At 46.3% G+C, this 27,387-nt stretch overlaps 5 protein-coding genes and 1 non-coding gene across 8 annotated transcripts; 3 read left to right on the top strand and 3 right to left on the bottom strand.

Moving 5' to 3' along the window:
• The first annotated feature begins 784 nt into the window (after window positions 1-784).
• On the top strand, window positions 785-869 carry TRNAM-CAU (transfer RNA methionine (anticodon CAU)). Its single transcript is given in 2 exon segments — window positions 785-822; window positions 834-869. It is a non-coding gene; the product is annotated as a tRNA-Met (tRNA).
• Window positions 870-1,609: 740 nt separating this feature from the next.
• Window positions 1,610-6,194, top strand: LOC135586197 (WEB family protein At3g02930, chloroplastic-like). The gene is made up of 5 exons (XM_065132538.1): window positions 1,610-1,910; window positions 2,035-2,122; window positions 2,212-2,489; window positions 2,980-3,163; window positions 3,262-6,194. The coding sequence occupies exons 3-5, from the start codon at window positions 2,470-2,472 to the stop codon at window positions 6,001-6,003; spliced, it is 2,946 nt and encodes a 981-aa protein (XP_064988610.1). The 5' UTR covers window positions 1,610-1,910; window positions 2,035-2,122; window positions 2,212-2,469; the 3' UTR covers window positions 6,004-6,194.
• A 2,070-nt stretch (window positions 6,195-8,264) lies between these two features.
• On the bottom strand, window positions 8,265-9,737 carry LOC135627075 (transcription factor MYB41-like). The gene is made up of 3 exons (XM_065133030.1): window positions 9,429-9,737; window positions 8,636-9,349; window positions 8,265-8,539 (listed from the first exon to the last, which is right to left on the bottom strand). The coding sequence occupies exons 1-3, from the start codon at window positions 9,689-9,691 to the stop codon at window positions 8,512-8,514; spliced, it is 1,005 nt and encodes a 334-aa protein (XP_064989102.1). The 5' UTR covers window positions 9,692-9,737; the 3' UTR covers window positions 8,265-8,511.
• Window positions 9,738-11,574: 1,837 nt separating this feature from the next.
• Window positions 11,575-14,454, bottom strand: LOC135626816 (uncharacterized). Its single transcript, XM_065132461.1, has 3 exons — window positions 13,098-14,454; window positions 12,959-13,003; window positions 11,575-12,882 (listed from the first exon to the last, which is right to left on the bottom strand). The coding sequence occupies exons 1-3, from the start codon at window positions 13,345-13,347 to the stop codon at window positions 12,761-12,763; spliced, it is 417 nt and encodes a 138-aa protein (XP_064988533.1). The 5' UTR covers window positions 13,348-14,454; the 3' UTR covers window positions 11,575-12,760.
• A 1,179-nt stretch (window positions 14,455-15,633) lies between these two features.
• On the top strand, window positions 15,634-20,345 carry LOC135626840 (cellulose synthase-like protein D2). 3 transcript variants are annotated; one of them, XM_065132547.1, is made up of 4 exons: window positions 15,634-16,143; window positions 16,299-17,258; window positions 17,441-18,248; window positions 18,376-20,345. In XM_065132547.1, the coding sequence occupies exons 2-4, from the start codon at window positions 16,345-16,347 to the stop codon at window positions 20,131-20,133; spliced, it is 3,480 nt and encodes a 1,159-aa protein (XP_064988619.1). In that variant the 5' UTR covers window positions 15,634-16,143; window positions 16,299-16,344; the 3' UTR covers window positions 20,134-20,345. The 3 variants fall into 3 exon arrangements, with proteins under 3 accessions (XP_064988619.1, XP_064988618.1, XP_064988620.1); XM_065132546.1 differs by having other exon boundaries at window positions 16,309-17,258; XM_065132548.1 differs by having other exon boundaries at window positions 16,004-16,143; window positions 16,269-17,258.
• Window positions 20,346-22,855: 2,510 nt separating this feature from the next.
• Window positions 22,856-26,778, bottom strand: LOC135626841 (4-coumarate--CoA ligase 2-like). Its single transcript, XM_065132549.1, has 6 exons — window positions 25,043-26,778; window positions 24,345-24,543; window positions 24,134-24,279; window positions 23,991-24,058; window positions 23,784-23,886; window positions 22,856-23,140 (listed from the first exon to the last, which is right to left on the bottom strand). Exons 1-6 carry the CDS (start codon window positions 26,102-26,104, stop codon window positions 23,012-23,014), a joined length of 1,707 nt encoding a protein of 568 aa, XP_064988621.1. The 5' UTR covers window positions 26,105-26,778; the 3' UTR covers window positions 22,856-23,011.
• Window positions 26,779-27,387: the final 609 nt, after the last annotated feature.

Raw genomic sequence — 27,387 nt, forward strand, 5'->3', positions numbered from 1 at the left:
GACTTATCATTGTAATATTTGTAACATGGTGTCCCACTCATCATCTTAGATTTTTGATATAGTATTAAAGCAAAATCTATAAACATAGTATCAAAACTAAATCTATAAAAATTTGATCCAAAAGAGTCAAAAAAAAAAAAATATTCCACCTAAAGGACGTGACCCAAAATACTTCCATATTTTCCAATCGTAACAAAAACTACTGCACCTAACGATAGTATATCTATCAACTCCCTTACCTCATTCTAATTATTCTTCCATCTCTGATATTAGATTAAACTGATAAAAAACGCTACAATAAGATTAGCTGTGTCCTTTCATTTGGTACGGAAAAACATCAAAAGACTCCTTCTCATAGTCACTCATGATAAGATTTTGATGCTTGGTTGAAGATGCACGCAAAGGCTCGCAGCGGTTTGTGTGGGCGGATGACGCTATCACCTCAGGTCCACCGTGTTGAAATAACACACCACATCGGTGTCGGACGATTTCGACCAAACACCTACCGTGAGAGAGAGAGACATAGATAGATAGAGATAGAGATAGATAGATAGATAGAGAGAGAGAGAGAGAGAGAGAGAGACCACAAATGAATTAAGAACCTCCACCTTTTTGGTTCTCTACATATTAGTTTTTGGTAGGTGCAAACTGTATATATATATATATGCACGTAGAAACATCTCACTCATTACCATATGACACTCGCATGAGAGTTGTGTGTTAGGTACGAAAAGAGACAACTCACAATAACATATTAAGAATTTTGGTAAAAATTAAACATAAAGGGGTGGTGGCGCAGTTGGTTAGCGCGTAGGTCTCATAGCTTCTGAGTTATCCTGAGGTCGAGAGTTCGAGCCTCTCTCACCCCATAATTCTTTTTATATTTTCCTTGCTTGTCTTAAATAAATCGAGACCCTGCACGAATCTTAAAGTACTCGAAGAAAAAGAGAAAAGCATATTGTTCGTTTTCCTTCTTTTCCATCATCGTAGACACTGCACGGATCTTAAAGTAAATAAACTAAGCATATCCGGCCTCTCTCTCTCATCATCCAACCTCAACACTAATTTCAAAGAAGAAAAAAAAGAAGGATAAATATGTCCAGCATTTTTTGTTTGTCCCAATACAATAATAGGAAAAAATTGTAAATCTCAATTATTTAGCATCGACTACATTAGATCTTTTGTATATTTAAAAATTTATATATTTAATCAAGTATAAAATAATTATTATTTTGTATTTTAATAATATTTTTAAAAATTTGTTATCATTAGTATTAATTATTTTACATCATCTTAAATAATTTATATTATAATAACATATATATTTTTTCCTTACAAAACTGTTTATTTGAGATTGTTTGGTAAGAGAGGATAGGAAGGAAAAGTAGGTTGGTTTCTCCATCATCAAAGTTTCTGCACGAATCTCAAAGGAAAAAAAATCCCCAGCCTCCCTCTTTTTTTTTCCGCCTTAACTGTCATCAATCCTCCGAACGAATCTCAAAGAGAGAGAGAGAGAGAGTGTGTGTGTGTGTGTGGTTTGGTTTCTTCTTCCCCGTCATCAAGCCGTCGCACGACTCTGAAGGGAAGAAGACAAGCATATCCTGCCGCAGCAGCCACACTCCTGCAAGAACTGAGGCGGTTGGAAGCGATGGATGGATCTTTAAAGAGCCTCTTCGGGTTTGCAGATATGGGCGCATGCTACGTAATGACAACAAGTTTATGACACCGGCATACGTACACCACACCACCCCCACCGGCTTCAATGCAAGCGGGTTTGCAGTCCTCTCACGTACCGCCGCCCTCGTTTCTCATCGCCAGCATCCCTTAAGCCGCCTTCTGCGACACCAGTGTTCTGGGGTCATCCGAGTCAACTTGAAATGAGATCTTGTTAGATTCTAATCTCGAAGAAGGTAATGCTACATTGATTAGATGTCGTAGATGGGTTGTGAATAATAGCATGCACAAAATCCAAATGGCTTTTATTTTTCGCTTGTTGGGGGTAACCAACATCTACTTCTTCTTTCCCTTCGGTAGCTGCGTATCGGACAGACAGCGCGATGTGGTGACAGATTCGCTTTGCTCAACACAGACCTAATCATGGAGCGTAGCAGTTAATAAACATGTAGGTAGTAAGACGGTGGTTCCTTTAAGACCCTACACGATAGTGTGCTGTCAACTATGCTTGCGGTTTTCATGTTACTCTCTTTGCAGAGAAAGGAGGAGGAGTGAGTGATCTCTTTTTCCAGACCACGTCCTATCCTATTCTCGCTTGAATCCTTCTACTCCCTTCCCCCAATCCCCCCCCCACCTCTCTGTCTTCTTCCTCTTCTCTTCCGTTAATCTGAGACAAAGCGCCCCCCTTGTCCCAAACTCCAAAATCCTGACTTGTCGCCGGCATTTCCTCTCTCCACTGCCGCTCGGCTGCTGCTGTTCTCCTCGCACCTCACTCCTTGTGGCGGGCGATCGACGATGCTGCCCTCCAAATCCAAGTAAGTACGCCGTGCTCCCCAGATCTCAGGTGGGCTCGTCTGCTCTCCCTGGAATTTGCCCCCAGAATTGACTTTTTTAGCCTAGATTTTGTCTTCGCACTTTGTGGTGTTAATTTGGTTGCGTTCGTCGAGGTGAATCCTTTGCGCTCTTTTCCTTGGTCCATAGCACCAATGCTGCGAGGATTTCAGTTCACCGTGGTTATTGGGCTTGATCTGGTCACAAAAGTTCCGATCTTTCCGGTAGATGAAGAAAAGGAAGGTTTCCTTCGCTTAGATCATGGTCAAATTTGGTGTGTACTCTGTTTCATTAACTGTGTAGCCTCGATCTGATCGCGAATTATGAGGCCAGGCTCTGCTGATTGCTACCACTCTCATCTTTTCTTGCTTTTCTGCCTGATCTGGGTTCGTTTTGTATGGCATTGCCGATCTTTGTGCTGGAACTGCCTAGTTTGGTTGTTTCGAAGATCTAAGTTTCATATATTGAACGCAGATCTGGTTTATTTGAAGCTTCTGTCAACAAAGGCACACCGGCTACTCCTAGAGCTGGTAAACTAGGAAGGGCTGGATCCGCCAAGGCAGATCCAGCTTCACCTTTCTTGCAGCAGTCATCCCGCCATTCGATTGATCGATCACCGAAATCAGTTGATTCGAGGCCGAAGACCACCACTCCTGATGTAAGGCCAATGAACCACCGCATATAATTCACCATGATGTCGTATATCATCACTTTGATGAACAACTTGGTCCTTTGGCTTTTGAGTTTTGATTGCAGAAGCAACCACGCACAGCAAAGGGATCTGAGCTGCAGACACAGCTGAGTGCGGTTCAGGAGGATCTGAAGAAGGCAAAAGAGCAATTGGCGTCTGTTGAGAAGGAGAAGAGCCAGATTCTCGAGGAGCTGAAGTCTGCTAAGAGATCTGCTGATGATGCGAACGACAAGCTGCAGGACGCGCTTGTTGCCCAGAGGATAGCAGAGGAAGCTGCAGAGATTGACAAGTTCCGGGCAGATGAATTGGAGCAAGCCGGTATCGAGGCTGCACAGAAGAGGGAAGAGGAACGGCAGAAGGAGCTTGATACTGTCCGAAACCAGCATGCTGTGGATGTTGCGGCGCTGGTCGCCACGACTCAGGATCTCCAGAGGGTGAGGCAAGAACTGGCAATGACGACCGAAGCAAAGAACAGTGCGTTGATTCATGCTGATGATGCAATGAAGATCGCTGAGATCAATGCAGACAAGGTGGAACTCTTGTCCAGGGAAGTTAGCCGCCTGAAAACCTTGCTTGATTCGACTCTGGAGTCTAAGAACAATGAAGCTTCAGAGCTAGTCGAGAAGGGAATGGATCTACAAGCTCAGTTAAACTTAGCTCAGGAGGACTTGAAGAAGACAAGTGAACAATTGGTTTCTGTTGAAATCGAGAAGACCCACATTCTTGCGGAATTAAATGAGGTCAAGAGATTGGCTGATGAAGAAAATGAGAAACTCGAGGAGAGTCTTGCTGCTCGGAAGAGAGCGGAGGATGCTCTGGAAACTCACAAGATTCGTGCAAGTGAGTTGGAGCAGGACAGCATCAAGAGTGCTCAGAAAAGAGAAGAAGAGTGGCAGAAGAAGCTTGAAACCATTGAAAACCACCATGCCTTGGACGTTGCCGCATTGCTTTCAGCTACAAAGGAGCTCGAAAAGGTGAAACATGAACTTACATTGGCAATGGACGCAAAGAACACTGCCTTGAGCCAGGCTTGTGAGTCTACAAAGACTGCTGAAGCGAATGCAGTGAAGCTGGAGCTCCTCTCAGGTGAAATTACCCATCTTAAAGCATTGCTTGACTCCAAAATGGAGTTAGAATCTGAGGTCTTCGAATTGAAAAGTGAGCTTGAGAAAGCAAAAGCTGCTGAGAGCAGGTTGGTGGAGTTGGGAGCATTAATCGAGGGGCTTAGAATTGAGGTCACTGATGCAAAGAAGGCTGAATCTGATGCAAGTCATCTAATGGATGAGTGGAAAAAGAAGACCAAGCTGTTAGAAGTTCAACTGGAGGAAGCAAATGAGTCGAGAAAAACATCATCAGAGACTCTTGCTTCTGCTACGAAACAGCTAGAGGAGAGCAGTGCAGTCTTGCAGGACAAAGAGTGCGAAGTTGCTGCTCTTCGAGGTCAAGTGGAATCTTTGAAGCTTGATGTTGCTAGGCACAAAACAGAACTTGATGAATCAAGTCAGTACCTTGATATAGCACAACAGGAAGCAGCGGAATTGGGAAAGATGATTGTGGTTCTAAAATCTGAGCTTCAGATTGTGGAAGAGGCAAAAATTCATGCTCAGAGTAATGAGAAGATGGTTACTTTAAACATTCAGAGCTTGACAGAGGAGAAGAACAAATTGGAAAATGACCTTGATATCACTCAGTCCGAACTTGAGAAAGTTAAGAAGGCAATGGAAGGCTTGGCTTCAGCATTGCATGAAGTATCAACAGAAGCACGTGAAACACAAGAAAAATTCCTAATCAAGCAATCTGAACTGAAGAATTCTCATACTCAGATAGAGGAGTTGAAGGTGACTATCGAAAGAAATCAAGAAAATTATGAGGTAACGCTGGAAAAAGCAAAACATGAGATAGTTTGTCTTCAAGAGACTGTTCAATGTTTTGAAAGGGAGCTCGAAAATTCGAGATCTGTGTGGGACTCAAAAGCGCTTGATTTTGTGAGTTCTATCAAGAGATCGGAGGAGGAAATTATCACCATGAAAACAGACATGGACAAGATAACTGACTCACTGAAAGAAGCAGAACTCAGAGTATCAGCTGCGAAAGAAGAGGAACTCCGGCTGTTGGATAAGCTTAAGCATTTGGAGTCCGAGGCAAATGCTGCCAACATTGTTGTGGAAGAAGCTAAGGCTGAGAGTTTGCTACTGAAGGAGATGCTATTGGACAAAGAGAATGAACTGCAAAATATAAGTCAGGAGAATGATGACCTCAGAATCCGAGAAACTGCAGCTCTGGAGAAGGTCAAAGAACTCTCTCATATGCTCTCTGAGGCCACAGCCAAGAAGCCGGAGGAAAATGGTGAAATATCAAGCAACTCAAAACAGTCTGATCAAACAATCTCAGTTGATCCCATGGAGGAAAACACAGATGATCAGGATGGAGAAGAAAAACCAGAATCAGAAGTCCCATCAGAGAAGCCCGAGGAACACAGCATGGATAAAGGAGTATCGGAAGAAGAGAAGACGGACAACAGTGCTCAAGAGGAAGAAGCATTAGATGCAAGAGGTAAGACATGGGAAAATGGCAAGACAACGGACAAGGATTTGTCGACAGATAAGGAGCACGAGACCGAGTCGACATACGATGAGTTGGACTCAAAGACTGATGGTGTTAGCTTCGATGTGGCATTCGGATTGGCAACGGATAACATCGAAAATGGGGCGTCCTCGCCCGATAAGCAGCAACAGCAGCAAAAGAAGAAGAAGGCTTTCATGCAGAAATTTGGGAGCCTCCTGAAAAAGAAGAGCAACCATAAGTAGAAGCTTGTAATAGTTGAGATGGTTTGAGATGCTTGTAATAGTTTGATGATGGTCTGTGGGTTATATATATATAGTGCTTGTATCGGAAATTGTTTGCTTGTGTCCAGTGAGCTAAAATTTGGGTCTTCTTTTAGACCCCTTGTTTCACTGATTTGGTTCTCATGAAAAAAGTTGGATTACTTGTTCTGTCATACCAGTTGAGCAATGGAAACCAGTTCATGTGTTATGTTGCATCTGATCATGTTAGAAGAATGCTTATCCCACAATGTATCCATTGGCTTATCTATAAGCTGTCCAAATCTTTTTGAACGTCTTATCTTTGGTCATGAACTAAAAAGTTGAGGAAAAAAAAAAAAAAAAAGAGATGAAGAAAAATCAACAAATAATAGGGCCCAACATACAATCCATTTTCAATTGGGCTCTGATGTTGACATATGAAAGAATCCAATCCAAGAGTTGCAAGTGTTGGATCTATGATTGGCCGAAAGAGTGGAGGGTAGGTCGCAGTTGTTGCGACGTTCATGTGGTACCAGTCTGCAATGATGGTTGAGAGGAAACCTCCAAACTCTCAGTGATGGCAGAACCTTAAAATAGAGAGAGAGAAAAAAAAATATCAAAAAAGGTTTTGCAATTGCGATATATATATATATATATATATATATATATATATATATATATATATATATATATATATACAAAAGGATATTTCACAATCCTATCGTGATTATTAGAATAATTTTGATGTCTCATCGATTTAGTTTTTCATCGAAAATAGACAAAAAATCGAATGCTAGATGAAGTTTACTATAATATGAACTTAAGCATTGTGGACGAATAGCTTAAGATCTAACAAAGTTAATAAGTTAATTATTTTATCGAATTGAATCATATTAAAATCTGGTTTTTAAGTAATATGGAGCCATCCTTAATATGTTAAGGTCTTTTATGTGTTTCAGATTAGTACTGAAACCTTAAGTGGGAAAGATTATAATACCCTAATTTAGTCTAATATAGAAATGAGAGAAGTATAATAAACGTAGAACAAAGAAAACAAGACATTTGCTCACAACTGCTTGGATGAATTAATACTGGACAAAGCTACATACCTAATCCATTGTTTCAACAACTATGGTTCATCCTATGGAACTCTAACATTGGAAGCAAGCACAGAACCTGGACGCCACACAGAAAAGTATCGAAGAGACATCAACATGCAGAATATTCAGAGATGACAATTATGTCTTCCAAGAACAACTTTGATTAGCTGTTCAACCTTAACTCGATTAGCTCCTGTTCTGTCAATCATCTCTTGATCTCAGTAGCCAAACATCAATGAAAATTAGGCTGGAACTCTAATGACATCAACCAATGAACCAATAGGTTTGGCTTCTCCTTCTCTGTCTTTGGTGATGTAATGACATTTAGTTTTAGGTTGGAATCATATCTAATATTCTTTGAGGGTAGGTAATTTAGTTGTTTGATATTGCCCTGTGTTACCTACTAAATGTCATGTGCTCTCTCTCTCTCTCTCTCTCTCTCTCATGGGACAAGGCTTTCCTGACAGTATGTGATTGCTATGGAAAAGCACTCCTGCTGCTGTGTCTTCACCATAGCATACCAGGATGGAAAAGATGAATGAATTCATGTGAAGCTCCCAAGTCACCACTTCATTAACCTTTTAATCCTTAGTAATTCATAATATAAAAGGATATTGAAATTTAAATCACGTTAAATGCATTAAAACATACTTCGTAACCTGCCCCGATTTAATCTCGCATCGGAAAGTATTTTAAGATTAAAATTGACTTATTAGAATCTTAACTCTGTGTTTTAATTTTGACAAAATTAAGAGGATAGTTACCCATCAGACTTGGATCGTGACATAAGGAATGCCTTACGGTAACTTGTTTTGGTTGCATATCGATAAATAATAATGATAACTAGTATTAACTTCTTGTAGGAACAGTAGCAGTCAATGACTTATGGCGAAAGAAATCAGCCAGCCTTACCTAATTGATAACTAATATTGGACTTTTTTTGTTTCCATGGCTGCAGGAATAAGTGCCATATACACATAAAAAAGCAAAAGATAAAAGAATGAAATCATCAAGTTGAGGCTTCAATAATTTCATGGCTTTCCTTACGCAAAAGCTCTGGGGAATTGATGCCAGCACTGAGCTCAGTAATGTAGACCCTTCCATTTCCAGATCGATGCTGTCCTTCTCAGCAGACATCAACTTCATGCCACAAGCTACTTCCTACTCCAACTAACTTAATCATCAGTAGCTTCATCTACCCTTGTGGATCCTAAAAATTTCTGACAAACAAATGGACAATCTGGAAAAGCTGAACATCTAGAAAGAGATTTATGTATGCATAAATCACATATTACAAACAGTGGGAACAATGTGATGCCAACGTTTGGTACATAGTTTGTGTGTTTGATTGTACAGCAAAGAGAAAAAAAGGTAGAAATACTGTTCTTCTGTGTATCCTACAAGTCGACGATTATGATTCGCTTGCCCACGAAATTTTGCTGCATCAGATGAGCACGATGTTAGCTAGTGTGATGCAACAAGTGATGGAGCACACAGATTCTTCGCTGGCATAGAATGGAAGGTGGATTGCTTACTCTAGAATATCTTTCCAGCAGATCATATCGTCGTTAGATCCACCTGCACTTAGTCCATACCAATCCTGGAACGGGATTGAAGCAGGCGAGCTGATCGGATCTTGCATGCAGTCCGTGGCTATCCTCTCTTGGGGGAATGGAACCGGTGAATGGGTGGAAAGAGCTGTTGTGGCGGCACAGGAGGTGGATTCTGGGTTGGTCATGCCATTGTGACCCTCCGTTTTGATTCCTGTCGTTGCGGATGAGCCCTCGGGATGTGTCACCTTCTCCTGTTCCTCGAATGGACTGGCCAAACACGGGAAACTAGTAGCTCCTAGGGCAAGAGGGACATTGGCAAGTCCCTCGAGTTGCTGGTTCAGCTGGGTGTCATCAAACTGATAGCAGGTGCCAAGGGAGGCGGAGCTCGAGGGGTTCATGGCATCCATGTTTGGAGCAGCGGTACTCATGGCTTGGATGAGCGTTTGGAGCCTGACCAAGTGCACGGCATCTGCTTGAAGCCGGAGAGCATTGCTCAATGGGTCGCCCAGGTTTCCAAGGTTGGTGGCGGCAGCAAGGAGAGTAGGAAGGATCGTGAGCAGGTCGACGTTGGTTCTTCGTGTGTGAGTGACAGGGTCGATCCCCATGAGGAGGAGCTTCTTCTTGAGATGGGTGTTCCAGTAGTTCTTGATCTCGTTGTCCGTCCTTCCCGGTAGACTCTTGGAAATGGTGGACCACCTGCATGAATTAGCAGAAGCTCTTCACACCTCTGGTTTAGCTTTACAGGAGAAGAGGAAGATCTCTGGGCTAGCTTTACTTGTTTCCAAGGATGGAGTGGAGGTGGACGATCATCCGCTCCTCATCCTCCGAGAACTTCCCCCGCTTGATGTCAGGACGGAGATAGTTCGTCCACCGGAGTCGGCAGCTTTTGCCGCACCGGTTCAGCCCGGCCATCTTCGGCAGACTCCGCCAGCTCCCATGGCCATGCCGCTGGATGTACTCCACCAGCTGCTTGTCCTCTTCCGGCGTCCATGGCCCCTTCTTCACCCCAATCTCATCGCAGCAGGGGGACCTCCCCATCTTTCCCTGCAACGCTGTCTTAAGCTCGTCTCAAAGAGGAGGGACAGTGAAGGCCGAGTAGGTGAGATTAGCTTGGTGATGTCTTGGCCTTATATAGGGTTCCAAGTCTGACCACCATTTCAGTCGGTCAATGCAACCATATTATATGCTTTCAGGTTTGTGCTCACTTGATCCATGCACTTTCTACATAAACGTACGCTTCCCACGTCATATACATGCATGAAATCATTACCTGTATGATGGATACAGATACGAAAAATCTAACAGGTCCGGTCCCTTGGACAAGAAGGCAGCCTTTGGACTGTGTGGGGGAGAGGTTTCAGGGGAGTGCACGTAAGCAGGAAAAACAGATCAGTGATTAGGTCAAGTTTCCATCAAACAAATGGTGATAGTTCAACCATGTTTTTGCCAGCAGCAAGAAGCAACAAGGGGCAACGTTGACTGCTACTAATCCGACGGATTTCTCCTCATATGCAGCAGCATATGATTTATGTATGACACTGTGTTCCTCTCAGCAGCCACATTTCAAAACGTGAGCTAAGCAAACTAATCTAAGATTTTAATTATGTTAGATTTCTTGTTCCTTCTTCTTCTTCTCTCTCATCTACTAATTATTACCCCAATAACAACTGATGTACTACTCACTTTGTTTTGGTTGGTGGATTCCTTCCTTCTTCGACATCAATGCCGTCATCACAACTGTTGCTTCGTAACTCCCATCTCTCACTCCGACTCTGAACAAAACGCAAAGACGGAGAAGAAAAAGTGCAATCGATTTTGTTACCCATTGCTGAATGTACAAAGATCGCCTCTCGTTACAAGAAAAGACTGTCCTTTTTGGGTGGAGTTCGTCATCGAGGATCCATGAAATCTATCATCGTATCATTGACTTGATCAATAAGCCACAAGAAAACTTGGAGACTCCCACCATGTTCTTGCTTGCTAAAGATATCGGCAAGTGAAGTTGGGTGGCCTTTGTCACCAACCTGGACACTCGTTCTACCAGAGTAAAAGGTTCAGTGGATAAGAACATTGCTTTCTTCCCCAGTGACATAACTATCTCAAAAGGTACCCTTTTGACTCTCGCCATTACTGGTCTAAGATCTTCGTCTTTGAAGAACCAGAAGTGAGCAGGTTAGCTAGATTGGCTAGGGCGGTGAAATCGTGCTGCCCTATGTGTCATTACTGGCGGCTAAGGTGGACTGTGTGACTCGCGGTTCCATCTCCATTCTTAAGCCAAGCATTTTGGGCAGGTAGGACTGGCAGAGCTAAACCTTTTACTTCTCTGCTTTCTTCATGCTTCATGGGAAATTGCGTCTGCAACATCTTCATCAGCCAACGATGGTAAAGCCAGTCGAGAATCACCAGCACATGAAGTTTCTTACAAGCTACATACTTGACCATTTTATGCCCGTTGGCTTCTCCAGCTCGACTTCCCGTTGGGAGGAGGAAAAGCTAATCTGGACTTTCACATATTGGAACGATTGATCTCGGTCCATCTCTTTCCATATGTTCTTTTTGATGGGAACCCTAATCCTAATCCAGCATGCTTTGCCCAGCTTTAGGCATTACTTACTCTTTCCACCTCTGCGAAATCTAGTGGTGGAGTGAAGAGGGAAAGCACTTCCTCTTCGGCTGTAGCATTTCGTGGCTCCCGAAATGGATCCTTTTTTCCTGGTTAATGAATAGTCATATCGATTCATGTATTTGATTAGTTGAAAGAAGCACCGGGTTGTCATTCTCAAAGGAAAAGCTCTCTTGCAGAGACACCCTGTGAACTTCTTCTGTTCCAGCAAGCAATTAAGCTTTTCAGCAACTCTTATCTAAACACACCACCCAAGGGAGGAGGCGGAGGAATTTGGGAGTAACGAAAGGAGAAAAGAACATGTCGTATCACATCAAATCTATCTCCTGACCAAATAGATACACGAGCAAATAAAGAAGCAGCAGCTAAAAATACATCGGACTCGGGATGAAAGAAACTGCATGCTTGTCTCTTTAATCATTTGGGGAAACCGTGGAAGCTAGTCCATCTGCATCGGCGCTCCGAAGTGACAGTGATTGCCATTTGACATGGATGACGACTGATTGAAGAACAATGAGCTCAATGAGTTTGTTCGTTTACTCAAACATGCAAAGAGGGTTCGTGGGCTCCAACTTGTAAGATTTTTTCCGGCATGCAGAGCTCTCATAAACTATTCTGTGGTGATCAAAGAGATCGACGCCTTTCTTGATCTCCACGCAAACACACTGTGAGAGCCTGCATAATTCTGAATGGGTGTCCTTATCTCATGAGGGTCATCTTCCTCCTTGCAGGCTTCATCATTCCGATGACTCTCTCGGCTGAACCAATACATCAGGGGAGAGATCATCTATGGCCTCAAACTCGCATATGACAACAGAGATGATATTCCTGATTGATAGACTCCTACTGAATGAATCTTCAAAATGTTCAGTCAAGATTTATAACGAGCTTCACAGCTTTGATGCAAAGGTGTGTAGCTTCACAACGTCGAAAGCTGCAACTTGTTCCACCGGTAGCTTCCTCAGCATTAGTCGCTCGAAGATACTACGCACAATCCAGTAAAGCTAACGTGAGTGTTCTAATAGTTGGATTTGTGTTGGATATTACACGGTCAAATGTTTCAGCTGAAGTGAAATATTAGGCGTCGCTTCTCTGGGCTTCTGGGAAAGAAGGCCCGATTGAATCTAATTACTCCCCATCACGTTAAGGCATATGGACAACCATAAGATGAGCATGCTTTAATGGTCGTGCAGATGAACAGAGGATTAATAGCAACCGCCCATTTTATTTCTTTTGCGGATTCCTCGAGATATGCGCTATCGTTTAGCTGGCTGGATAAGACGAAATCTTCTGCTCCAAGCTTGGGGAAATCAAACCAGAAAAAGAAAGGGAAAAGAAGAGATAGAAAGCACTAATTACGATTAGTGCTTCCTTATCAGACATTTGTGGGAAAATCCTCCCTTAACCAGCTAATCAATTAAGATAAAGCTTCAGCTAATCCCCAAAGGAACCAGCCACGTGCGCAGCACGTGGCGGGGGGAGAGCTAGGTGCTCTTAAGCTTTCGGTGGCGCAGCCGCCTGGCTGCCGCCGATGCCTTCATTCCCCGATGGCTCTCGTGAATCGCTGCTGACGTTACGCCTCCCGTCTCCGTCCCCGAAACCGCATCTGAAAGAAGAGGAAGACGGATCGCAGAAAGGAACGAGACATATATAGAGAAGGGAGGAGGAGAGCAGCATTATACCTCTGGTGTCGAAGCGGAGGGCGGGGCCGCTGAAGGTTTGAAGATCTGAAGTCGAAAAGGCAGGAAGACGCACAAGGTTAGGGCAAAGGCACGCGTGAGGAGGGGATCAAGAGGAAATGAACCTGGGGGGGTAACCGACCTGCGTGGGTGGGTTCGTGGGAGAAGAAGTAGAGGACGACGAGGCAGAGGATGGTGAAGACGGGGATGAGATGGATGGACCTGTCCGCCCTGGTGCTCGTCCGGATCAGCTTGTCCGCATCGAAAGCCGCCTCCGGCTTCTCCGGCGGCGCCGTAACCGCAGATCCAGAGGCGCCGATAATGCTCCTCCGTTTCTCCTCCTTCCCATCTCCTCCGGAAGCGCCAGGCGATCCCAGGGATTGGCGATGCATTCTTCTCTTGTTGGAGAGGCGAGTGTGGCCAGAGGCTCTCTGCTGCTGCGGTGACTGCCCAACGAAGGTGAGCTGCTGTATTCTGAACCGCTACTGCGTAGTGTCTTAATTATAGTACTCTGTGCATGGAAATCATTGCACCTCTTTCCCCATGGAAAGGTTCCTAAAGCGAGGCCGGACTTAATGGTTGGGTCGCTGATGGAAGGTCGATATTTTTGGGATTCCCTTTAGTTGGCATATAGATTCGGATGCGGCTGGCGGTGTCAGCGTTTGAATGGGTTTTGACTTGGGAGGAGCAAATCGAAACGAGATCTACGCCGTCATGTGACCGTTGCTACGAGTGCGGGGATCCAAGCCGCGTTGGATGCGACGAGACTCCCTCGTGCGGGCCCTGCCAGTGGAAACATACCTTGGTACTGGAAGGATCGAGTCACCTTGACGAGTTTCCAGGACGACGTGGCCCCTGTAACTACGTCACTTCCACCAAGTGCTGCTTCATCACCCAGTGGACTTGGGCCGAAGCGCTTTAATGTTAAGTGGGACCTCTTCTTCTGAGCGTTAATCAGCAACCGTACAACTCTGCTGGATGATTCGCTAGCTTCAAATATATCGGTAGATTCAAAGGTAGGGACAAGAAGTTCTTGTCAATGTTTCGCCATGGTGTTTGAAGAAATGCTTCTGTGGAAACAACAAACCCTGCCATGTTGTTTTTCCTGTAATCTTATGGGGCATGCGGTGATGTAGATTTTACTCGGTCAAGTCTCTCTCTCTCTCTCTCGCTCATGGCCGGTGACTTGTCATACTTCATTCGATAAGCTGCCGGTGGTTTCTCTGTTTTGAATTGTTCTACAGAACAGTAGAGAAGAAGTTATGGAGGCATGTCTGTCCAGCTTTGGGGAAGATACCTCACTCTGAATTTGACGCCAAGCTTAAGCATAAACCCAGACCAGAGCAAGCGTCTTAGAACATCTATATACTAAACATTTCAGCTCAACAGCTTCGTCGAAGAAGGGAGGGATAGCTCGGCCATGTGCCCTTTGCTTCTTCTTCACACCACGCGGCTTGCTTGCGCCTGTACACCGGTGCCCAAAACATCAGCTGGAGAAGTCGTTTGTTAATGGACGGACTTCAAAAGTCGATTCTGGTCGGAGAAGAAAGGTGATGTTATATATAGAGTTGTGAGAAAGCCATCCTGTGATGTTATATTATATATATACTTGTGATGTTGTATACCATCAGAGTCTCGAAAGAAGAAGCCATCCTGCCATTGTGATCTTTGATGTTCCCTTTTCTCTGTTTCGTGGCGTAATGTGCCAATAGATGCAGTGCTGACAAAGTGAGCGAGCACCTCGTTGCCACTTCAAATAGAGAAATACCACATCTGTTCAGAAGTCAAGCAAGCATATGCCTCCTCGTCCTTCACTTCAATGACCAGAACATGAGATCGCCGAACTGTGCATGTTCTATTATTATTTAGTTGTTGCATGTTGTGGGAGATACGGTGAGCAAGCCACCGGAGTCCCTCAGCACAGAATCCTGTTCTAAACTTGGGCCATGTGTTTATCCAATGCTAAGCATGTCTGCTTATAATATAATGTTCGAGTAGTCTTCTCCAATCCTATACCTCTTCTTTCTTCTGGTTTTGAAGGTGGTGGCAATCTCGCGCCCCAGTGGTGGCGCCGCACGAAGCGACGAGGGGACCCACGCCGGCTTTCCCCCTCCAGACCGATGCTTGCTTCGTCGTGATCGCAACGACGAAGGAAGCGGAGACGATGGCTCAGCTCGCTCGTCCGGCCCCCCTCCCAAATAAATTAGCCTTTCACTTCGGTGGTCGTAGTTGCAGGCACGATCGTTTTCGTTTGGACAATCCAATTTTGACCTGCTCTAAGGATGTTGACCCCGGCTCTGCTTATATTTACGATGATGCCCTCCGTCGTCTCTCCCGCGTTGGATTCGGATTCAATTAAATTAGATTAAATCGGATCAGTATAATCTCTCTCTAATCCGCTAACTCCGCGATGTAATGTGTATACATCTGATGAGCTGGCATTTCGTCTTCGCCATCACAGGGTCATCATCGTAATTTAGGCCTGGAATTGCCACGCGTCGAGTCTTGTTTGGTGCGGAGGAATTGGGCCGGAAACCCACCTCGGGACGAAGTACATGTGGTCCGTTGGATGCGCATCAAGAGCTTTGAAGTTCGTTCGATCAACGATCCAACGGTATTGTCCATCTCTAGTGAGGCATATTTCTGTTCTCCTCGTCTATAAATGTCCTCTGCTGCCGTCCCTTCCCCCTCTCGGCCTCCATTGCTCATCCGTCGAATTCCCACCGCGGCTTCCTTCCTGTTTTCTTCTCTGCGGGAAGATTTCTTTCGTGGAGGACGAGTACGGTTCAGCTTACTCTGCATGAAAGTTTGCATCTTGGGCGCAGACGAGGTGTTTGTGCGGACGACAAGAAGAAACCTCACCTAAAACGCGGTTTCTTCTCAGCCGCTCTCGAGCCGAAGAAGGGAATTTGGTGTCTTCTAGTGTGTTTTCTGGACTTGGTCTCCCGGAGTTGTAATCCATTCGATCGAGCTCGTCGTTTGAAGTGTTCAAAGAATAGAGACGGCGACGGCAGGAGAACGCGAATAGTTTGTCTAATTAATTACCTTCTCAGCTCTGCTTTATTAGAAAAGCGCTCGTCAACTCCATTGTTTCTTTGTTCATGGGCTCAGCGGCGAAGCTTCACCTCGCTCCAATGCTTTGATTCGAAGAGGACAGGAGCTTGGCGTCGTAGCTCCGACGCTCGAAGGTTAGTTCGCGGATTCAAGCCCTTACTTGGACTCGTGTTTCAAATATCCCTTAAATCTTTGCCAAGATTGGATATTTCCTCACCCTGCAATTTTTGCTCTTATCATCGATGATTCAATTCCCTAGTCTTCACGGACTTCCCGTTCAATTCGGAAGCGTTCTGCAGGTTCCAATTAAAGCAGTATAAGAAGCAAGCGGAGTCATGGCTTCCAATGGCATTCTCCGATCCAACCGCTCCACCCGCGGCCCCGGTGAACCACCGCAGGGCAGAACCGAGCTGCCCCCGATCCCTCGCGGCCCGACAGTCCAATTCGGCCGCAGGACGGAGTCCGGCCGATTCATCAGCTTCTCTCGCGACGACCTCGACAGCGAGCTGGCCGGCAGCGAGTTGGGCAGCGGCCGCTTCGATAACTACCATGTCCACATCCCCATGACCCCCGACAACCAGCCCATGGACCCTTCCATCTCGACCAAGGCGGAGGAGCAGTACGTCAACAGCTCCATCTTCACCGGCGGCTTCAACAGCGTCACCCGCGCCCACGTCATGGACAAGGTTATCGACTCCGAGAGCGGTCAGGGTGGGGGCGGCGGAAACGGCCTCACATGCGCCATTGAGGGGTGCGACTGCATGGTCATGCGGGACAAGCACGGGAACGTGATGGTTCCCTGCGAGTGCGACTTCATGATCTGCGTCGACTGCTTCACCGACGCCGCCAAGACCGGCGGCGGGGTCTGCCCGGGGTGCAAGGAGCCGTACAAGACGACCGACCTGAGCGAGCTGCTGGGGACAGCCGGTGGGCGGGCCCTAACGCTGCCGCATCTCCCGTCTGGGGCGCCAAAGATGGAGCGAGGGCTGTCTGTGGTGAAGCCGCAGAAGCTGCCGCACTCGCAGACCATGACGCAGACGGGGGAGTTCGATCACACCCGGTGGCTATTCGAGACGAAGGGTACATACGGATATGGAAACGCCATATGGTCCGAGGAGAATTACGACGACGTTGACGGCGGCGACGGCGGAGGAGGAGGGCATGGACAGCCAAAGGAGTTCATCAGTAAGCCATGGAGGCCTCTTACACGCAAATTGAAGATCCCTGCTGCCGTCCTCAGCCCTTACAGGTAACACTCTGCTGCTCTAATCGTTCTTGTTGGATGTGGCAGACTGTCCTGCCAGGCAAATCATGCTAATCTAGCTGAAGTCTCCATGCTAGATTGCATATATGCATAGTTGGAAAGCATGAATTCAGAGTTGTAGCTATTGCTGTTTTCATTGACATTATCTTCTTGATCCAATCTTTCAGGCTCCTCATCGTCATTCGTATGGCTGTTCTCGCTCTGTTTCTCACATGGAGAATCAAACACAAGAACGACGACGCCATATGGTTGTGGGGGATGTCGGTCGTCTGCGAGTTATGGTTCGCCTTCTCTTGGCTTCTGGACCAGCTTCCAAAGCTCTGCCCTGTGAATCGAGCCACTGACCTCGCCGTCCTCAAGGAGAAGTTCGAAATGGCGACGCCTTACAATCCAACGGGGAAATCTGATCTCCCAGGCATCGACGTCTTCGTTTCCACGGCCGACCCAGAGAAAGAACCCGTACTGGTCACCGCAAATACGATTCTGTCTATTCTTGCCGCCGATTACCCGGTCGAGAAGCTTGCTTGCTATGTTTCGGATGATGGAGGTGCGCTTCTGACATTTGAAGCCATGGCGGAGGCTGCCAGCTTCGCTTACATATGGGTTCCTTTCTGCCGTAAACATGGCATCGAGCCTCGCAATCCTGAGAGCTACTTCAGCTCCAAGAAGGATCCTTACAAGAATAAAGTCCGCTCTGATTTCGTCAAGGACCGCAGACGGGCGAAGAGAGAATACGATGAGTTCAAGGTCCGGATCAATGGCTTGCCGGATTCAATTCGTCGGCGCTCGGATGCGTTTCACGCTCGTGAAGAGATTAAAGCCATGAATCTGCAGCGGGAGAAGGCCGGTGATGATCCTGTGGAACCTGTGAAGATCCCTAAGGCTACTTGGATGGCTGATGGCACGCACTGGCCAGGAACTTGGATTAACCCCTCAGCGGAGCACTCTCGAGGCGATCATGCTGGAATCATACAGGTACTTCGTGTTCCACCTTATCTCAGTTCTTTGATGCTTTGTTCCATGGAATTGTAGCGAGATCATATAGACTGATCACAGACGACGCTTCCAATCACAACAATTCATTCATGTGGCTTTGTTGCAGGTGATGTTGAAGCCTCCAAGCGACGAACCCCTGTACGGGAACAACGACGAGAAATCACCGTTGGACTTCACCGACGTCGACATCCGCTTGCCCATGTTGGTCTATGTGTCCCGCGAGAAGCGCCCTGGTTACGACCACAACAAGAAGGCAGGCGCCATGAACGCCCTCGTCCGCGCCTCTGCCATCATGTCGAACGGCCCCTTCATCCTCAACCTCGACTGCGACCACTACATCTACAACTCGCAGGCCCTCCGCGAGGGCATGTGCTTCATGATGGACCGCGGCGGCGATCGAATCTGCTACGTCCAGTTCCCGCAGCGGTTCGAGGGCATCGATCCCTCCGATCGATATGCCAACAACAACACCGTGTTCTTTGATGTCAACATGCGCGCACTCGACGGTCTCCAGGGCCCGGTGTACGTCGGCACCGGCTGTCTCTTCCGCCGCATCGCGCTCTACGGTTTCGATCCTCCTCGCGCCAAGGAGCACAGCGCCGGTTGCTGCAGCTGCTGCCTACCACGCAAGCGAAAGCCCCGGGCTGCGGCGAACTCCGAAGAGACGCGAGCTCTTCGCATGGGCGACTACGACGACGACGAAATGAACATGTCGACGTTTCCAAAGAAGTTTGGGAATTCGAGTTTCCTCATCGACTCGATCCCAATTGCAGAGTTCCAAGGCCGTCCTCTTGCTGATCACCCTTCCGTGAAGAATGGCCGCCCGCCCGGTGCTCTCACCGTCCCTCGCGACCTGCTCGACGCCTCCACGGTCGCTGAAGCGATCAGTGTCATCTCATGTTGGTACGAGGAGAAGACCGAGTGGGGGCAGCGCGTCGGGTGGATCTACGGCTCCGTGACAGAGGACGTGGTCACCGGGTACAGGATGCACAACAGAGGCTGGAAGTCGGTCTACTGCGTCACCAAGCGCGACGCCTTCCGCGGCACGGCGCCCATCAACCTTACCGACCGGCTCCACCAGGTGCTCCGCTGGGCCACCGGCTCCGTGGAGATCTTCTTCTCTCGCAACAATGCCTTGTTAGCCAGCCCGAGGATGAAGTTTCTGCAGAGGGTTGCGTACCTCAACGTCGGCATCTATCCCTTCACCTCCGTCTTCCTCATAGTGTACTGCTTCCTGCCGGCGCTCTCGCTCTTCTCGGGACAGTTCATCGTGCAGACCCTGAGCGTGACCTTCCTCACCTACCTGCTCATCATCACCTTGACACTCTGCCTCTTGGCGATCCTGGAGATCAGGTGGTCGGGGATCGAGCTGGAGGAGTGGTGGCGGAATGAGCAGTTCTGGCTCATCGGAGGCACCAGCGCTCACCTCGCGGCAGTGATGCAGGGGCTGCTCAAGGTCATTGCTGGGATAGAGATCTCGTTCACGCTCACCTCGAAGTCAGCCGGAGACGACGACGACGACGAGTTTGCGGATCTCTACGTCGTGAAATGGACGTCGCTGATGATACCCCCCATCACCATCATCATGCTGAATCTGATTGCCATTGCGGTGGGGGTGAGCAGGACCATATACAGCGTGATCCCGCAGTGGAGCAAGCTGCTGGGTGGGGTGTTCTTCAGCTTCTGGGTGTTGGCTCATCTGTACCCGTTTGCCAAGGGACTGATGGGGAGAAGGGGGAGGACGCCGACCATCATCTACGTCTGGTCTGGGCTGGTCGCCATCACCATATCGTTGCTGGTGGTGGCGATCAACCCTCCGGCGGGGGCCAACTCTCAGATTGGCGGTTCCTTCTCGTTCCCTTGACCCCCGGCAAAGCACGGCCAAGTGTTTGGATGATGACTCAATCATATGCCTATTCTGCTGCTGCTCCATCACATCCTCTACACTCGAAAGGGAGGAATTTTGAGTTCGATAGAGGAGTCACTACCATAAATCCTACTATCATTCTTTTGTGGAGTTTCTTGTGTTTTTTCCATGCTAGAAAAAATTTAAAGGTAAAACATGTTTTTGATTTATTGTATTAGTAACTTTTTCAGATTAATATTCAAACACATTCTTCTGCCACATTTTAGAATATTGATTCTACAAATTACGTCAAGAGCATTTTATATAACATCCAAAAGGAAAAATTCAATCATTATCTACGTATGGTGCGAGTCTTTCCAAGGATCATGAGGCCCTATTGAGCGTCAAGTGGAAACTAGTTTCACATCCAAGAAAAATTATATAAGGGACCCTCCATATAAAAGATTTTGCCCCTTAAGTGATCTTTTGATTATGTTTAAAGAAGAGGTCGAGCACCTTGATCCTGATCATAACGATATTCTAGTGGTTTAAGGATATTCTAGTGATTTTCCTTATGATCGTCAATGCAATGATAAAATGAATTCTGATAGACACGAGAAGTTCCACTAACGTATTATATACTATGATGCTTTCTTGAAAGTCAGGTTGAGCGCTAAGGATGCTCGACCAATCTCCTCTAGACTCACTAGTTTTATGAAAAATTCTGTTACTCCCATAAGAACGATGGATTTTGATGAGGGTAATAATGGCGACAAGACTCGGATGACGTCAGCTGCCCCATAAAACGCCTCAGCTGACCTGACACCACCTGGTCAAATGGATCAGAACGTCGACCGAGGCGCATTAACTCTCTGCTCAGGCCCAATCCTTCATGCCACGCCAACACCAGTGTCAGACGCTACCGACTTGCCCCTTGCAAGCGGGCACATCAGGAAACAGTAAGCTTCCCTATAAATACCCTTGCATTCTGAACGGAATGGAAGAGGACGGATAAGCAAACCCTCTTCACATCATCCGACTTGATCGTTGGAGGGGTCGGGCCGAGCACTCCGACCCGACCTTTATGCAGGTGCGAAGCCGAAGGTCCCCACCGGACGCGCGGGTGAGGAGTTCTTCCCCGGAGAAAACGGTGACCCCGTCCTGATCGGACCACCGCGATCGACCGCCTCGGTAGTCTCGAAGAACGTCCCCGGGAGATCCCCCGTCATCCAGACCTGAACCAAGCCGCGTCGGCCTCGAGGCCATGGCTCAAAGTTGTTTACCACAACAGATTTGTATGTTACTTTTGGTTCCGGACGATTGCTCCAAAATCGTAAAGACAAAGTTCCTAGTGGTCAATGTTCTGTCTGCCTATAATGCAATCATTCTATGTGCAATTGTCTAAACCTATCATATGACCTTAAAATTTTTCACAAGCTCTACTGTTAAGAGTAGTAAAGAGCAACCCATGGGAGTCTTATCGGTGTTTCCTTACCTATGTAATAGTTCCAAAGAAATGACCCTCTCAATTTAGCGGTTGGATTTGAGGGAGCCTACTCCTTAGACCGCTCATCCCGAGACCAGGGAGGCCTTACTAGAAGTCACCCGGGGCCTTGAAAGACCAGATAAAATTGTGAAGATTGGTTTGATACTCCAAGAGGAAAAGAATATTGAACTCATCAACTTTGCACGTTATAAATGCATAGGTCTTCACTTGAACTCCTAGTGATATGTCGAAAATTGATTGGATAATAGCCCAACACTGCCTCAACATTGACCTAGAGCACCCATCCATTTCGCTAAAGCTTCAGAGATTTGCATTGGATTGACATGCAATGATAGTAGAAGAAGTCAATAAAGAGCCAAAACCAATTTGCTACGAAGATTGATGACTTTACGACTCAACCATGGAGTGGGGGAGCTAGTGATAAGGAGAAATTAATGTGGCAAACACATAAGCCCAAATGTAGCTGGTAAGTCGATTCAATCGTGTCATACTGATAAGTAGCAATAAGATCCGAGGACATGTGGACTCAACTAGTTGCAAGTGAGCAAACGCCTGATTGTTCGACCATGTGAAAGGTATAGTCAAACAATGTGATCGTAGGGGCGACAAATGTTAAGTCATGCCCTTGCTTAAAACGTTGCATGTCCCCTCTTAATGCCCGACGATCTTGGATAGGCTATTTATAAAAAAAACCCTAAGGTATATATTTTAGGATTCACCTGATTAATCTCACTGATCAGTCCAACTAGCCTTAAGCTTTTTAACTTCGGAAACTGACTTGATCATAAGAGGATTTGTTGTTAAAAATGCCTCTGATTTAATCTTGCGGTACATCAAGAAATCATAAGTATAACCTCAAATAATCTTGAAATGAGCCTTTGGTTGAATGTAACTCATCTCTTTGACTAAAACAATCAAAATCTAATTTCTAATGTTAAAATTGGGATAAGACTTATAAGACTACAATTAGCTTATAAAATCTAAAAGGAAAAGTTTCCTTTGACTATATCTGGGTATTAGATTAATTATTCATGCAATTGATTCCAGAAACAATTTACTTTTGACCAAAATAAAGAACCATTTTGTATTAAAATAGTATTAGCTTGATCATCCAACATACTTCAGGGAGAGAAAGTTCAAATAAAATAGCAAATATTGAAGAAAAAATATTTAGGATACATGAAAGAGTTGCACTACCAGCAAAAGCAGGAACAAAGATGGATTTAAGACAAATGAAACTTAAATCACACAAAGAGCTTCCTTGCTTTTAAAATAAATCATAGTAGTATTGATAAGAATAAGGTCATGCAGACATATGTTTATCAATGAGACTGACATATAGGTGTGGAAACCTCATAAATAAACACATTTAGGTATGAAAAGACACGCTTAGGTTGACGCTGTTTGAGAAGCTGCTACAAGCTTGGCTCTTAATTCCTTCCTCAGTATTTTTCCTGCTGCAGATTTTGGAATGGCATGGATGAAGTAGACCTTGTGGACTCTCTTGTAAAACACCACCTGCACGTTCATGTTCACCAACGACAACCAGTAAGATTTTAACGCTTGAAATGAGTAAAGCTCAAACAATTTTTTCTAAATAATAAGTTGGTAAGTCTCAATTATCTAAGGTTAATTATATCGATCTTTTAGTTACATGTTTAGTTAAGTTAAAAAAATTTAAAATTTTATTTATAGTTTCAATTAATTTTTTTTCTTATATCACTAACAATAATCATTTCATCTTTTTTAATTATTAGTCTCCTAAACACATATCTATATCATTTTAAATGATTTTTCTCATTTTATCTTCGTGATATCTAATTCTTCATGCATATAATAATTTTTTTTACAATTTAGATATCTATCTCGACATCCTCCTCTCATCTCAAATAATTCATTTTATCTCATGACAAAAAGAAAAAAGAATAGCACTAGCATTTGGTTCATCTTTCATGAGAGAACTTGTCACGATGGATCTTCGACTGATCATTTCCTACTTGGATATGTTTGAAGTGTCAAAATCATAGTAAGTAAAATAAAGACGGCATTAGGATCGATCGACGATACATTATCGAATCTTTATCAGCTAGATTAGTTGATACCTTGGAAAGTAAAATCTTTTTTACACAAAATAAATTTTGTAATGATGTATGATACGCACCTGTTTAGCTATGAATTCTTTGATGGCTTCTTCACTGACATCTGAGTCTTTAGCTCGAACAACAAATGCAACTGGAACTTCACCAGCTGCATCATCCTTTTGCCTGTCATGAGGACAAACATAAATTTGCATGTCAATGGTACATAAAAGAATAGAAATTGAGAATATGAAGGAACCATATCGTGAGGAAAAGCTCGGTGAACTTACGGGACAACAGCAGCGTCAACAATGGAGGGGTGGCTTATTAGCAGAGACTCGAGCTCAGCTGGAGGCACCTGCACATATACCCCTAAACCCATCAGTAATCGATAAGGATCTGGGGGAATGCGTGAGAGGTTTTGTATGTTTACCTGGAAGCCCTTGAATTTGATGAGCTCCTTCACTCTGTCCACTATGAAGACCTCATCGTCGTCATCGACGTACCCGATGTCCCCGGTGTGCAGCCAACCCTCGACGTCTATCGTCTTCGATGTGGCATCCACGTCGTTGAGGTAGCCTGTCGAGCGTCGTCACGGGGTCAGAAGGTATGTGCTTCTGATGTTTGCAGTCGAAGGTGTATACCTTTCATGATCTGCGGCCCACGGATGCATATCTCGCCGGACTGGTTCCTGCCGAGGGAGAAGCCGGTCTCCGGATCCACCACCTTCAGCTCGGCGTTCCTGACCACGGTGCCGCAGGAGCCGGACTTGACTGCGGTTGGCTGCTTGGCAAATGCGGGGCACATCGACAGCACCGGCCCTGCTTCCGTCATTCCGTAGCCCTGCATTGCATAGCGACATTTCATCAAACAGTAACAAGACGCTCGCCCAAGTGCTGGGAACACGGTAAGCACAATTTCCATCGTTCGGGGCTACATCGAGTCCGCGAATCTCTCGAGTCTAATTGGGTGGATGGTTTGGTCCATCCTTAAGCAGATTCCCCAATTGCCCAATGATTAATCCTGGCATATTCCTGCCCATCATGTAATAATCATGTACATTTGGGGGGCTTTCTGACACAAAACGTTATAGGAACTTTCCATGAAAAGACGATTCAGGCAGGAGTAAGCTATGCGAACGAAGGATTCCTTGTCGTCCCCCCCAAAACAAAAGGGACATGAATGATGCTTGAACGGCGACGACTTCCAAGCTTGTGTTTGAGACGGGACAACTTTTACCACCAAACAAGAACAAGGCTTGAACGGTGGAATTGTTCGGGCCATATGCTTTATATGATTGTGAACAGAGAGAAGCTGAAAGAGCGAAAGAAGGAAGACCTACCTGGCCAAGGATCGCTTGAGGGACTCTGCTCCTCAGAGCCTCCTCCAGCTCTTTCCCCAGCGGCGCAGCTCCGGAGAGTATGATCCTTACGGTGGTCAAGTCGTACTTCTCGACCACCGGATTCTTCGCCAGCGCCAGCACAAGCGGCGGAACCACCGCAGCCACCGACACCCTGTGCCTCTGTATCCCTTCCAGCATCGTCGCGATCTCAAACTTGGGCATCAGCATCGTCGCCGCGCCGGCCCTCAGCGAGCAGAGCAGGACCGAGTTCAGGGCGAATATGTGGAACAGGGGAAGCACGCACAGCACCACGTCGTCGTCCTTGAGGTACAGGTTCGGGTTTTCTCCATCCACCTGCTGAGCTATGCTCGAAACCAAACTCTTGTGCGTGAGCATCACCCCCTTGGGCAGCCCCGTCGTCCCTGACGAGAACGGCAGCGCGACGGGATCCTCGGGATCGATGGTGACGTCGGGAATTGCCGTCTCGTCGGAATCAAGTACTTGGGAGAAGCTTATGCAGTCCGCGGGAGGGGCGTCGGTGGTGACCACAATCAAGCCGTCGCCGATCTCGGGGAACCCCTCGTTGACGGCGCGGAGCTTGTCGACGTACATGGACTGGGTGATGACAACCTTCGCGCCCGAGGTCTTGAATTGCTTGTAGATCTCCGCCGGCGTGCAGAAGGGGTTGGCGGCGGTGGTCATCGCCCCGAGCATGGATCCGCCCATGAAGGTGAATATGAATTCAGGAGAGTTCTGGAGGAGGACCATGATGACATCCCCCTGCTCGATCCCGAGCTTGGACAATCCGGCGGCGGTCCTGCGGCACAGGAGGTGGGTCTCCGAGAAGGAGTAGATCTTCCCGGTGGCGGCGGCGATGATGCAGGGGGCTTCGGACAGCTCGGGCAGCTTCTCGAAGCAGTAGGTGTGGAGAGGGAGATGGTGAGGGATGGGGATATCAGGGAGCTTCGACCGGAAGACGATCGTCTCCGGTGGCTGGGTTTCAGGCGGACGGCTCGAAGTGGGGATCTGGGGTTGGGCCTCATGGGAAGCAACGGAGATCATGATTGCTTAGATGGAAGAAGGCCGCTGGTGTTGCTACTCTTTCTGCAGGAAGATATAGCCAAGCAAAGGCAAGAAAAAGACGAACGAGAAGGAATCTGAGCAGCCAAGGCACCAGACGTACACACCGTCGTCCTCCTCGAGAGGACAAGGAGAGAGAAGCGAGGAGGGCTCAAAACATGAAATGGGTGGTAAACGTGAGTAATCGTATACAGAAAAAGAATCCAATACTCGACACCCAAACGAGGAGGCAACCCACAACCTGAGAGAAAGAAGGAAGCAAGAAATCAAGCCAGTTCTGCAGCTTCCGACGAAGGTTTCATCCGCAAGCACGACACCGGTTTCCTATATCAGCCTAACCTTGGCCATGTACACGGAATGAAAGGGGGAGAGAGAGAGAGAGAGAGGACAAGCAGCCGAAGACTTGGAACAAGAAGGAAATGTATGGATTCAATAAATAGGAGGTGGGGGAACGAGGGGTTAGGTGGTGATTGTGAGAGAGAAGGTGGTGGTGGTGGTGGTAGCTAGGAAAACAAGAGGCTCGATGAAGAACACAGCCTCGTCTGACCTTCAATGACGCATCCATCTCTCGTTCCCTCGCCTACCCTCTCAACATCCTCATCACTCAAAAACTACCCCCACCTACCCTCCTCCATCTATCATCTTATGTCAATGCTCGAAGCGCAACTGCTGCTGCCAGAATAAGAATAATCCTCTCTCTCTCTCTCTCTCTCTCTATTCTCCTCTCTTTGCGCGAGACATGATCTATGACAAATCAAGGTTTTTACCTCATGCATGCCATTTGAACGGAGAAGGCGTTGACTCGACATCCATCCTTCTTCGATATCCAAACATCGACACCTACTGCAGCTCGGCAATCTTATTGGTTATTATTGTCGGCCGCGTGATCCATGTGCTGTAAGCGATTAAATTACCAATAACATATTTTCTGTTCTTTATTTTTGTTTTTCTCAAATAATGCTTAAAATATCTCTCACCAGATAGTCTCCCAACCCAAAACACTGTAATGAATTCACCCATCAATCTATCTACTTGGACCGACAGATTCTATGGATCGATCTAATAGGATGAAAATTATTTTCCATGTTATTCCAATCAACATTTGGGAAAAAGAAGGCATATTTTTGGAAGGAGAAAAAAAAGCTAATTGCCGCCGGATGTCTCTCAAGACATATTTTTATGTTGCAGCTGGAAATAATTGGGAGTCACGTTAGTGCAGTCCGACGGAAGCTGCCTACTGAGTCTTGGCAAAGTCGTCGTCACTC

Source organism: Musa acuminata, chromosome BXJ2-11 (genome assembly GCF_036884655.1).
Source record: "Musa acuminata AAA Group cultivar baxijiao chromosome BXJ2-11, Cavendish_Baxijiao_AAA, whole genome shotgun sequence".
Lineage (NCBI taxonomy): Eukaryota > Viridiplantae > Streptophyta > Magnoliopsida > Zingiberales > Musaceae > Musa > Musa acuminata.